Source organism: Pteropus vampyrus, unplaced genomic scaffold, assembly GCF_000151845.1.
Source record: "Pteropus vampyrus isolate Shadow unplaced genomic scaffold, Pvam_2.0 Scaffold316, whole genome shotgun sequence".
Lineage (NCBI taxonomy): Eukaryota > Metazoa > Chordata > Mammalia > Chiroptera > Pteropodidae > Pteropus > Pteropus vampyrus.
Window position 1 is genome coordinate 109271 of NW_011889097.1, and position 12451 is coordinate 121721.

A 12451-nucleotide genomic window follows, 5' to 3' on the forward strand; every position below is an offset into this window, starting at 1 on the left:
CCTCCTCCCCACGACCCTGCTTCTCTCCCAGTCCTTATGGTGCCTGGGCCTTCCCTCCTTCCCAGCCTGTCACCCCTGCTCTGGAGGGGCTCTGGCCTTCGCGTGTTCTCCGGTGTTCCTCGGGGTCTGAGGCTTCCGCGTCCCAGGCCACCCGGCTCTGCCCTCGTCTCCCTAGGGTGGGGATGCTGTTCTTGAGTAAAGCTGGCCAAGCAGGCGGGGCTGGCATGGCTGTCCTAGGATCCCTGGGTTCACCGACAAGCCCGTGGGGTCCGGAGTCTAGAGATGCCCACGTGGTGTTGCTGGGGACTGCTGGTCACCTGCCCATCCGCTAAGTCAGGCCCCGCCCCTTTCCCTCAGCTTGAGGCGGCAGTGCCCCATGAGGCCCAGCTCCCCCGTGTGTGCAGCCAACCTGTGCGGGCTGCCACCGCAGCAGAGGAAAGCCACAGTGCAAGGCTCCGCCCTCCCCATCTCTCCAGGGAGGGGGGCTCTGCAGGGCCAGGTGGCCTTGCTCTCCCTGCCACTGTCCTGCTCCCGCTCCTGAGGGGCTCCGTGCCCGTCCCCCATGGACCAGTCTGTTCTCGTTTGACCTCTGACTGAACTGCCCCTGCCTGCCCTCCAGGGGGCCCTGGTCTGGCCAGAGTAGCCTTTCCCGACATGCCGCACGGGGATTCAGGGCAAAGTCAGAACGTTACTTGTGGACTCCCCCCCCCGACCCCATCCAGGAGCCAGTCCTGTTCGGAACGACGGTCATGGAAAACATCCGTTTTGGGAAGCCGGGCGCCTCCGATGAAGAGGTTTATGCGGCCGCCCGGGCAGCCAACGCGCATGAGTTCATCACCAGCTTCCCTGAGGGCTACCACACCATCGTGGGTGAGTGCCGGGGCCCACGGCGCAAGGCCGGGGCTCGAGGCAGGAGCACAGGCGTCGTCAGGGAAGACCAGACCGGAAGTGTGGCCGAGGAGGACGGAGACGGTTCTATGGGGGCGGAGGTCCAGGCACAAGCAGGCTGCAGAGGCAGGAACACGGCAGTCACAGTCAAGTGCTGCATGACGACATTCCAGACAGTGACGGACCGCACGCAGGACGGTGGCGCCGCACGCAGCGAGGCGTGTGGTGGGCTCTTCCGCCCGGGTCTGTGCAAGGCCACACTGACCTTTGCAGAACGGACCCCGTCATTGAGCACTGTGTGACTGTACCAGACCAGCCAGGGACGCGGTGACCCGTGCTGTTGGGGATCTGCAGGGGTTACCAGGGGCCTCTGCATCCCAAGACCCGACCCGCAGTGAAGGACGTCACTGCCTCGCGGTCGCTTATTCTCCGACTCCCATGTCACGCTAGTCCTCTAACTTGAAGCTTTGTCCCTCATCATCCACGGGGTTGATTTGGCGAGCAGGCCTGTCCCTCCGCTTACCCAGGACAGGGCTCCGGAGTCTCTGGGCTCTGCTGCAGGACGTTCCCGCATGACTCAGGGTGCCGGCATGTCTGGGGTTCTCAGTGCTTCTGGACACAGGCCACAGTCTAGCTGAGCCCCCACCTCCGGAACGGTGACCCCCGTGTGGCCGCCCTTCACGTCCTGTGTGACTGACCCAGTGCACTTGCTCACTGCCCAGATTCCACACCGCCCTGACTAAGGAGCCACGCTCACACCTCTCGTGGGTGCCACTTCCTTGTACCTCTGACTCAGCAGCTCCCAGGCTTCTCTGGGACGTCAGTCTGTCCCTTGCTGCTCTGTGACTACAGTCACCTTGAGGTTCTTTTTGGCTCCCAGGCTGTCATCTATACAGTTCTCCCTAAATGTGGTCTCCCCAGAAGGCCTGGGTGGTGGGCTTCACATCCCACTTTGCTGTCACCTCACTCCAGCGCTCACATCTGGGTCCTGGACGTCCCCACAGCACCAGAGACCCAGGAGGCTGGGGAGAGAAGCTAAAGCCGCAGGTCCCCTCCCGGCTCAGACCCTGCCCTGGTGCAGCAGGGGCACCGGGTGACTCCTGACGGTGCCCTGAGCCACACCACACGTACAGCTCACGTCACCTTGCCTGAGCGCCCACACGTGCACAGGGATGTGGGATCAGATGCTGACAGGTGACGCCCCTGACCTTGCAGAGACAGGACAAACGCTCACAGGCCAGCGGAGGAGCCTGACGGGCCGGATGAGAAGTTCCTGACAGACCCGGGGCTCCCTTGGGGGGCCGCCTCCAAGTGCAGAGCTGAGGGTCGCTTCAGGCCCCTGCTCTGTCCCTTTCCTCCCTAGGTGAACGGGGCGCAACCCTGTCTGGTGGCCAGAAGCAGCGCCTGGCCATCGCCCGCGCCCTCATCAAGCAGCCAGCGGTGCTGATCCTGGACGAGGCGACCAGCGCCCTGGACGCGGAGTCTGAGCGGGTCGTGCAGGAGGCCCTGGACCGCGCCAGCACCGGCCGCACCGTGCTGGTCATCGCCCACCGGCTCAGCACCGTACGCGGGGCCCACCACATCGTCGTCATGGCCCACGGCCGTGTCTGTGAGGTCAGTGGGGGCCTGGGGAGCTTGAGTTGTGGATGCGGCGGAACACTGGCTGAGCTACGTGGGGGTCTGGCCTGGGCCTGGAGACTTCAGGCTTCTCCTGGATTTACGAGTCCCTGCCCTTCGGTAAACCCTGGCCTCTCAGGGCCCCGGTGTCCTCCACGTCCCCTGGGGTCATCGAGCTCACAGGGTCACAGGGAAGTGGACTGTGACGGGCTGAGGTGCAGAAGAGGCAGCACCACGGACTGGCCGGTGCAGCACTGAGCCTGGGTCCGCCGCAGGACTTGGAAGCCGTGTGGGGCCTGGCCGTGAGCTAGAGTCTGGGCTCTGTAAGGAGCCAGGAGCACTCACATGCTCTTCCAACATCCACCTAAGCAGGGAGGTGGCACTTACACTTACAGATGTGCCAGTGGCGTCTCTAACCAATGGTGCTTTGGTTTCATAGTGTCCCCAGGAGGGACACTGGCCTAGGTGCCAGTGAGCCCGATGGCTGATACGAAACCAGCTTTCCTAGGGCCCTGGACTCAGAGCTGGTCAGGTGACCATCTGCCCCCCTTCTTCTCCAGGCGGGGACCCACGAAGAGCTCCTGAAGAAAGGCGGGCTCTATGCCGAGCTCATCCGGAGACAGGCCCTGGACGCCCCACTTCCTGAGGCGCCCAGAGGCCCTAGGAACCACCACCCCAAGTCCTGAGAGCAGCCCTCTGCAGTCCGGTCACTGCCGGGCATTAGTGCCTGGGGCCGGGAACTGAACCCCCAGGAGGGCCAACGTGCTGGGCTGTGGGCCACCTGCTCACGATAAACCCGGGCCACGCACTGGACGAGGAGGAAGGCGAGACCGCTCCCACCCACTGCCCTCCTGCCACCAGGCTGCCTCCCTCCTGCCAGAACCACCGGGTCATGCGGCTGCACAGGGGAGGAGGCAGAGCCCCTGGGCCCTGTTCTGTCCCCTCCCCGTGCACAGACCCTCCCCGCCCCTCTGAGGAATTCTGCTAAGTGTCCCCTCTGCCTGACAGCCTGAAGACGTCCAGGCCCCAGCTCTGGGGGGACTTTACAAATTAGGGTCAGGGACTGGGCAGTGAATTTACACTGGGGTTCTTCCCCGCTCACGCCCCAGGACCTCCCAACACCCCTCTGTCCCCATTGCCTCCCTGGGCCCTGGGAGAAGGAGCCCACCCCCTGGGCCAGCCCCTCCAGCCCACAGTCCCCATCAGGACAATTTCTCATCCTTCATATGGTCCTTATTTCTAGATTTCACCCTCCTCCTATCCACATGGGACAGGTGGCCCTCAAGCAGGAGAAGGAGGGATGGGGTGTCTCACCTGGAGTCTGTCACCTGTTGAAATTGTGGACAGCTCCCTTCTAAATGAGGGCACTAGTTTCGAAGGGGACAGAGAAGGAGCCGACACCCCAAACTCCAACCTCGGGGCATGTAGTGCCCATAGTCACCAAAGCATGAGGAAAGGACCAACACTAAGTCCCTTGGGCTGACAAAGTGCAGAACCAGCCTGAGGAGGGACAGTCACCAGGCCAGGGGAAGACGGGACCGGAGCCTCACCCTGATGAAGGGCTGGCCGACCACACAAGTGGCATGAGCCCATGGCCCCGAAGTGGTGACCGGGGTGGGGCTGGCTTCCGTCAGCCTCTGAGGACCTGCAAGTGGCCAGGGTTCCCCACCAGCGCATGTGGACTCCCAGAGCCGGCCACCCTCCTGCCCTGGTTCTGCCCACGTCGCCTCCCACCAGGCAACCTCCCCCTTCTCAGCCACATCCAGCCGAGGGCCCACCGAGCCCTGCTCCCTTGGGTGGGAAGAATCGCCTGTGCTGGGCTGTCGGGGCCAGCCAAGCATTTTGGGTCTATCTTGTGGCGCAGAAGGGGGTGGCCACAATTGCAAGACACACAGAGTTGGCTGTGGCTGAAGGCCAGCTTAGAAAAAGTAGCAGCGGCTCAGGTGTGAACGCGGGAGCCAGGTGAGAGACCCCACAGCCTCTTCTGGGTGTGGTTGAGGACTAGATGCTACTTTGGGGACAGACCATCCAAAGCTTACCAGGGCCACAGCCCCCCTGCTTTGGTAGATCCCTTGCTGGCCGACCAGAGGTCGCAGCCCAGGGCGCCTCAGCCCAGGAAGCTGAACATGGGCCTGGCTCTGGGTTCTCTGGCCACTAAACACCTCCTAGTGCAGCCAAGAGCAGCCCTCAGTGCCCCGGCCAAGTTCATGCTGGTGGGCCGGCGCCTCCCTCAGGAGAACCTGCCAAGGCCAGTTCCTGCTCCTCTACCTCCAGCCTCTGACACCAGATTCTAGGTCTCTCCATACCCCTCAGGGCGGCCTCGGAATCCTGCCCCCACCCCCAACTTCAACTAGAGAGGTAGTGAGGTCATGGAGCCTCTATTTCGGAAGGCCGTGCTGTCGGCATGTAGCCTCGACCTCGACCTCGGCTCCTGCAGTTATTCAGTGTGGATTGTAAGCCTGGTTGTGCTTAATCTTGAAAGCTTGTTTTAAGAGTTTAAATGGGACGATTTGTGGTAAAGTACTTGAAAGTCACAGGGCTGCAGCCTCCGAAGGTGGTCACATCTGTGCAATAAACCACGTTGTCCACTCTGTCTGAAATGTGTTCATTAAGCATCAATCACGCGATGGGGTTAAGGACAGTCCCTGCCCCCTGGAGCCTGCAGTCTTGTGAAGACAGACAGGTGGGCAGGCGATTGCAGCTGTGTGATCATATTTGGGTGGCGAACTGTCATTTCTTCTACTCACGGCCAAGAACCCAGCAACATGAACCCGGCGGCCTCAAATGCTTCGTGAAAAGAGAGGACATTAATGGAGAGAAACCTGCTTTCTCTCAGGTGCAGTGTCTGTCTCCCCATCCCCGAGTCACAGGGTGGGGACAGGTGAGCGTTAACCAAACACGAGCTTGACACGAGGACCAGGCTCTGACACCACCCTCCACGCGGCCTGTCTGGGCTGGTTCCTGTGGCCCTCAGCCGCCCGGCCCTCCTGCTGCTGTTCCTTGTCCTCTGTTCCTCGGGTCCCCAAGACACCCTCGTCCCACTCAGTGGCACTCATCTTGCAGACTGCGCTCTGCTTTCGGAAGGCGTCTGCTCCAGCCGTGGGAAGATTGCACACCGGCCATCGTCCTGGATCCCCTGAAGCCTCTTCAGTCATCTGTGCCGGCTCTGCCTTCTCGAGGCCAGAGTTGTCACACCATGCTAGCCACTGTGGCCCAGGGCACCCCAGCTGACTTAGGGGGACAGTATCTTCCTTCAGAAAAGCTCCACGCAAAACACGCATACTCCCGCGCTTCTGCTGGGAGTGCAAAGCGGTGTGACTCCTGTGGCCGGGGATGCCGTGGCGTGTGTCAGATGGCCCACGCAGTCACCTCTTGGCCCAGCACTTCTGTTTCTGGGAGCCACAGCTGTGCGGCGTTGCTGAGAGCACTGTTTGTGATGCAGGCTGGGAGCTGGGACCCCCTCGGTGTTCGTCATAGGGACATAGTGACATAAACGAGGGTGCGTCCACGTATGGAATGAGCGGTACGCAGCCACTGAAAATGCGGGCGTTTTCCAGGTCCAGGATACTGCATGGTCCCCAGAATGGTGAAAAGAGATGTGAAATCCCAGGGTCTTCATATTATACCTGGGAGCTGGACCACGTTACCCGGGAGGGTGGCATGCGCGCCCCCATGTTATTCCTGGGAGGGTAGCAGGTGGGCCCACGATCACTGTGGTAGAGGCCAGCGTCCCAGACAGAAGGGCCTGAGTATGGGTGGGGGGAGGGGGAGAAGAGGCTGACTCAAGAGACAGACCCCCGCCCCAGACATGAGACCTAAAGAGCCCCTGGTCATTGGTATAGGCTGGGACACCAGGGCTCAAAAGAAGGAGGCGGCCAGTGCCAAACTCCCCACCACCTTCCAGCCTGGTCAAGAGCCAGCTCCGCTCTTAGTGAAAGAACATTGACCCTGAAGAGGTTAGTGGGGAGGGAGGGGCCAGGAGGAGGGAGGGGCCAGGCCAAGGGCCAGTGACTGACTCTGGGCCCCGCACAGAGGGGCTGCAGCTGGGAACCCAGAGGCCCCGAGGGCACCCCAGCCCCATTGTCTCTGGCTCCCCTCAAGCCCCACCAGGGCTGCTGTGGTTTCCTACTGGCGCCTCTGGTCTCTTCAGCCAAGGCCCTCCCCATGCTGCACTAATGGCTCAGCCTGGGGCCCCGGGGACCTCCCCGCCCCCCAGGCCACTCTGCCAGCCCCCTGGCCCCCTCACTGCTGAAACCCAATCCTCTGCGGCAGCTCTGGCTCAGCAGAGCAGCAGACCGCCCTGCGCCACGCCGGCCGCGCCCTACCTGCTCTCTGCTGCGCAGCCCCCAGCCCAGCACCGAGCCCGGCGGAGCCACAGCCTGTTCCCGGACAAGGCCCCCTGGACCCTGTGGGCCACCACATCCAACCCAGCCAGGCCAGTGCCTCCCCACCTCCTAGGCTTGCTTCCTCTCCTCCACTTCCTCTCTCTGCCTTGCACCTGCACCGACCCCCTCGGACGGGCCCTCTCCTCCCTCTAAGCTCCTGTAGCCTGGTCACCACCCCTAGGCCACTCAGTCCCCCTACCTCGGCTCCTGCCATGAAGCCCCTCTCAGGGGCGGAGGAGGCCCGGCGGCCGGCCTCGGACATCCGTGTGTTCGCCAGCAGCTGCACACTGCACGGGCTGGGCCATGTCTTCGGCCCGGGGCGCCTGACCCCTCGCCGGGGGCTGTGGGCCGTGGCCGTGCTCCTGTCCCTGGCTGCCTTCCTCTACCAGGTGGCGGAGAGGGTGCGCTACTACGGGGAGTTCCACCACGAGACGGCACTGGACGAGGTCGAAAGCCACCAGCTCACCTTCCCGGCCGTCACCCTGTGCAACATCAACCCGCTGCGCCGTTCACGCCTCACGCCCAACGACCTGCACTGGGCCGGGCCAGCGCTGCTGGGCCTGGAGCCCACCGAGCACGCCGCCTTCCTGAGCGCCCTGGGCCGGCCGCCCGCGCCTCCCGGCTTCATGCCCAGCCCCACCTTCGACACGGCCCGGCTCTATGCCCGGGCCGGGCACGCCCTAGAGGACATGCTGCTGGACTGCCGCTACCGTGGCCAACCGTGCGGGCCCGAGAACTTCACCGCGGTGAGCTGGCCACCCGACCTGTCTTACCAGGGACCCCAGAGTGCCGGCCAGTCCCTGCCCAGGACCTGCCATCCCCAGCCTTGTCAGCCCAGGCTCCCCCAAAGCCAGAAAACCTCAACGCCCATGCCCGAGGACCCTTTCCTCCCTAACCAGGCCACAGCCCCCCCACCCCCCACCCTAGTGCCTCTCTGTTCAGCCCAGGAAGCTGTCCATGGGCTCTGCTGAGGTTATGCAGCTGGACAGTGGCGTGCGATGTCACACCTCCCAGCATGAGGCACTTGCCCAGGGGAGCTGCGGGCCCCAGGGCTGGTCTGTGGGGACCCTGCTCCTGGGGGTAGGGGGGACACTAGTGGGACTGTTCTAGGGCAGAAGACCCCTCTCTCTGCTGAGGTGGGGGCTGCTTTTCCCTCTGCCTCTTCAACATTCTGCCAGTCCTGGAGGAGGGCAGCTGGGACCCATGCCTTTCACCCCAGGCTTCGAAAAAACACTTGCCCTGTGGGCTGTGCCCTGTGCTGGGGAGGAGGAGGAAGATGGAGTGATGGGAGCCCATGAAGTCCGACTACACCTGCCTAGATGAGGGAGGGGCTGGGGCATCGAGGTGTAGGTCTCAAAGAAGAGACCCTAACAGAGGAAGAGGAAGGGACAGGTCCCATGGCCCTGTCTGCCGGGCTGGGCTCCTCGCCCTCGGGTGAGGTCTGCCCCGTCTGCCCACCCTCAGACCCTCACCCGGATGGGGCAGTGCTACACCTTCAACTCCGGTGCTGACGGGGCAGAGCCGCTCACCACTCCCAAGGGCGGCATGGGCAACGGGCTGGAGGTCATGCTGGACGTGCAGCAGGATGAGTATCTGCCCGTGTGGAAGGACATGGGTATGGAACACGTGCGTGAGGCTGGAGCGGGGCAGGGATGGGCTGCAGAAGGTTCCGGGAAGGAGAGGAGGTGCTGGGGTGCGACCTGCAGCACAGACTTTCTTGTGAGAAGGGGGTGGGCAGGGTTGGCTCATCACAGGAGGGGTCAGATGGGGAGGGGTCAGGGCCTGGCAGGCTGCCCTGAAGCTGTCCCCCGCTCCCATTCCTGGGGAGAAGGGGCTGCAGCAGGGCTTAGGCCCCCCTTCCCCCACAGAGGAGACCCTGTACGAGGCGGGGATCCGAGTCCAGATCCACAGCCAGGAGGAGCCGCCCGTCATCGACCAGCTGGGCTTTGGGGCAGCCCCCGGGTACCAGACTTTCGTGTCCTGCCAGGAGCAGCAAGTATCTTCCCCTGGGCCTCCAAATGCCCCCTCCCCCACCAAGACTCCCAAACCCCTCCTTTAGCCCACACCATCTCAGACCCCAACCCTCAGCTCTTCAGACTGTCCCGGGGCCTCCACCCCCCCCGGCGGAGTGACCATTCACATTCTCCCTGGGTGTCCCGTTCTTCCTGAAGGAGCTTTCTTAACCAGTCCCTCTACAGCTGAGCTTCCTGCCACCGCCCTGGGGCGACTGCAGCTCATCATCTCTGGATCCCGACTTTGAGCCAGAACCCTCTGGTCCCCTGGATCCCCCCAGCCCCAGCCCAGGCCCTACCCCTCCCTATACTCTAATGGGGTGTCGCCTGGCCTGCGAGACACGCTATGTGGTTCGGAAGTGCGGTTGCCGAATGATGCATATGCCTGGTAAGGGGCTGGGGAGCCGAGGAGGGGTCAGATGGGGAGGGGCCGGGGCCTGACAGGCCGCCCTGAAGCTGCCCCCCTCCCAGGCAGTTCGCCGGTGTGCAGCCCCCAGCAATACAAGGACTGCGCCAACCCGGCACTGGGTAAGGAGCAAGCCTCCTGGCATCCCGTCCCCACCCCACCTGGCCGGGGACCCCAACCTCGCCAGCGCCAGGCGGTCGGCCCTGACCCGGGTGATTGTGGCCCGCAGACGCCATGCTGCGGAAGGACACGTGCACCTGCTCCAACCCTTGCGCAAGCACGCGCTACGCCAAGGAGCTCTCCATGGTGCGCATGCCGAGTCGCTCTGCCACCCGCTACCTGGCCCGGAAATACAACCGCAGCGAGGCCTACATCTTGTGAGCTGGCCAGACCGGGGACTGGGACCGGGACCGGGACCGGGACCGAACCAGGGCCGGGGAAGGGGCGGGCGCCCTCCTCTAGGCTGAGCCTTCTTGAGCACACTGGGGTGGGACAGCGGTCTGCATGTCATCACCAGGCTCTGGGATTCTGGACAAGCTGCCTAACCTTTCCGATGCTGTCTTCTGCAAATGGAAGCGGTGACGCCCCTCCAGGGCTCTTGAAAGGAGTCGCAGAGAATGAGCACCGGTTTCCTGCCAGCAGCTGGCACCAGGGAGTGTCCAGGGAAATTCTCGCCTCTTTTACCCTCCAGGGAGAATGTGCTGGTGCTGGACGTCTTCTTTGAGGCCCTCAACTACGAGACGGTGGAGCAGAAGAAGGCCTACGAGGTGCCGGAACTGCTCGGTGTGTGCACAGGGTGGCCCTGGGGGTGTGTGCACAGGGTGGCCCTAGGGGGTCTGTGGAGGGGTGGGCAGAGCAGGTGGCTGTGAGCTGACTGACCGCTGATCCGGTATCCGCAGGTGACATTGGGGGCCAGATGGGGCTGTTCATCGGGGCCAGCCTGCTCACCATCCTTGAGATCCTGGACTACCTCTGCGAGGTGGGCCCAGGGCCCCAGCTGGGGGGAGGGAAAGGAAGCCACCCATAGGCCCCGGGTGGAGGAGGTGTGCGCTGGCCACCTCCCTCACTGCTTGCCCCCAGGTATTCCGAGAGAGGGTCCTGGGATACTTCTGGAACCGAAAGCGCTCCCGCCAAAGGCACTCTGGCACCAATCCGGTAACGGCCCCCTCTTCCTTCCCTGCCATCTCCACCTGGGTGCTCCGCCCCACCCCATGAAGCCTAGGACGCCACCCCTACCCAGCTGGGAAGAGTGGCAGGGAAGGGTATGCAGCGACCGTGGCTGGTCCCCAGGAGGGGGACCCCTCCCGTCCTCTGACCCTTTCTCCTCCCACAGTTTCAGGAAGGACTGGGCAGCCATCGAAACCAAATGCCCCATCTCAGCTTGGGCCCCAGGTAACATGAAATGGCCCCTAAGGTCAAGGGAGGAGGGGCAGGTCTGGTCCAGAAGGGCAGGGGCAGGAGCAAGGCAGAGTGTGAGGCCGCCTGTCTCAGCACTGTGGCCTGCTTCTCGGCAGGCCCCCCACCCCTCCCTGTGCCGTCACCCGGACTCTTTCTGCCTCCCACCGCACCTGCTACCTTGTCACCCGGCTCTAGACCCGGTGTCTGTCTTCGGGGCTGCACCTCGACTTCTCGGACACGCCCAGCCTGCATATGACTGCCATCTTTACCCCAAATAAAGCTGTAGTGCATCAGCCTCAGCTGTTCCTCTTACAAGCAGACTAGTCAGGCACCAGACCTCTGCCAGCGTCGCCTAGAGGACACGGTGCCTGAAATGTGGGCAGGGTTCCAGGAACCTCCAGAAATCTCTGGCAGAGCAGTCGTACAAGGGCACCAGTGAGAAAGAGTTCATCAGACGAACGTCTCAGAGAAGGGAGCCCACGGCCGGGTGTGTGGGTAGAGAGGAGTCAGTGGCAGGGCAGTCCCATTTGGGGGACAGTAAGGAAATGGCTGGAAGGCTCTGCCCCAGAGCCTGGTGAACAATGAAGCAGGCAGGGAGCAGACTCCCCACTTCCAAGAAGATCATGACTCTCTCACATTTGAACCAACTTCTAGCACACTCACTCCATCTCCATGGGAACAGACCTCTTTCCCCAACCTCCCGCAACAGCAGAGGCCCCAACTTGAGATGGTCAAGGAGGCCCTCGCTCCCCACTCCTGCCAGTAAGGACACACCCAGGCCCCGGCCACGCCTTTTCCCTGTTCTCTTTCTCTGCCCACCCCCCAAATATTAGAAAACTGACAAATGAGGGAGCAGGGAGGGGGTATTCCTGATCTAACCACATCTTTCGGTCTGTCCTATCCCAGCCTGCAGGCCTAGGTATGGGGGGACGAAGAGAGAAGAAACAGGGTGGGTACCCGTGGGATATGGAGAACCACAAGGAAAGGCTCGGACCTCCCCTCCGTGGAAGCCCACCCTTGCTCAGGCACCAGCTGCCTAACCCCTCGGGGCTGTCTCAGGCAGAGGGAGGATGGGGGTCACACGAGTACACAAGACACAAGAATGCGTGAGCGCAGCACTGCCCCTGAGCCCAGCCCCCAGCCTCCAGCCCCCAGCCTCAGGCCACTTAGAGAAGCACAGCAAGGACCGGACAGCTGGGTTGCGTTCCAGCTGGAAGCAGGGTCCCAGAGCGCCGTGGAGCAGAGACACCCCCGAGCCCACCCCCTCAGAGCCGCTCTACCACATCAGCCAGACGGTGGGAAAGGAGCCACTTTATGAAATTAAATAAAGTCCGTGGAGGGAGAGAGACCCGGGCGGGGGCGCCTCCACCCTGGCGGGCCCAGCACAGCTGGGGCTCAGCACAGCGTGCCTCCCTGTTTCCCTCCCTCCCGGGAGGGCACCAAAACAGCCAGGCCGCAGCCTGGCGGCCAGGGGCCAGGAGCCTAGGGGGGGCAGAAGTCGGAGAAGTAGGGGTGCTGCAGGGCCTCCTCCGCTGAGATGCGCTGGACAGGGTTACACTTCAGGAGGTTCTGGAAGGAAGGCGCCATGGCGGGGTCAGGCCGGGACAGCAGCCCCCCTCCAGTCCCATGGACAAGTGTCCTGACCGCCCTCTACCCCTGCCCTTGGTCACCTGCAGCAGGTCCCTCCCTGTGGCATTGAGCTTGGGTACAACGTTCACCAGGGACGTTGTGGCTGGGTACATCGG

The 12451-nt window shown here is 63.2% G+C and overlaps 3 protein-coding genes across 7 annotated transcripts in view; 2 read left to right on the plus strand and 1 right to left on the minus strand.

Moving 5' to 3' along the window:
* ABCB8 (ATP binding cassette subfamily B member 8) overlaps window positions 1–5105 on the plus strand; it is a 15536-nt gene extending 10431 nt beyond the window's left edge. The window contains exons 9-11 of the mRNA XM_011377574.2: window positions 674–870; window positions 2252–2502; window positions 3066–5105. Coding sequence (XP_011375876.1) covers window positions 674–870; window positions 2252–2502; window positions 3066–3191 — 574 coding nt within the window. The 3' untranslated portion in view covers window positions 3192–5105. The remainder of the gene's footprint in view (window positions 1–673; window positions 871–2251; window positions 2503–3065) is intronic.
* A 1993-nt stretch (window positions 5106–7098) lies between these two features.
* ASIC3 (acid sensing ion channel subunit 3) lies at window positions 7099–11649 on the plus strand. Of its 4 annotated transcripts, none has more exons than XM_011377544.1 (11): window positions 7099–7636; window positions 8355–8505; window positions 8759–8886; window positions 9089–9290; window positions 9374–9430; window positions 9538–9685; window positions 10000–10091; window positions 10208–10287; window positions 10389–10463; window positions 10642–10700; window positions 10823–10999. In XM_011377544.1, exons 1-11 carry the CDS (start codon window positions 7103–7105, stop codon window positions 10899–10901), a joined length of 1605 nt encoding a protein of 534 aa, XP_011375846.1. In that variant the 5' UTR covers window positions 7099–7102; the 3' UTR covers window positions 10902–10999. The 4 variants fall into 4 exon arrangements, with proteins under 4 accessions (XP_011375846.1, XP_023377564.1, XP_023377565.1 ...); XM_023521796.1 differs by having other exon boundaries at window positions 7103–7636; window positions 10800–11649; XM_023521797.1 differs by lacking the exon at window positions 10642–10700 and having other exon boundaries at window positions 7103–7636; window positions 10823–11649.
* A 348-nt stretch (window positions 11650–11997) lies between these two features.
* The window catches only part of CDK5 (cyclin dependent kinase 5), a 4403-nt gene continuing 3949 nt past the window's right edge, over window positions 11998–12451 (minus strand). For both annotated transcript variants that reach the window (XM_011377546.2, XM_011377545.2), the window contains exon 13: window positions 11998–12119. The gene's annotated coding sequence lies outside the window, so the exon portion shown is untranslated. The remainder of the gene's footprint in view (window positions 12120–12451) is intronic.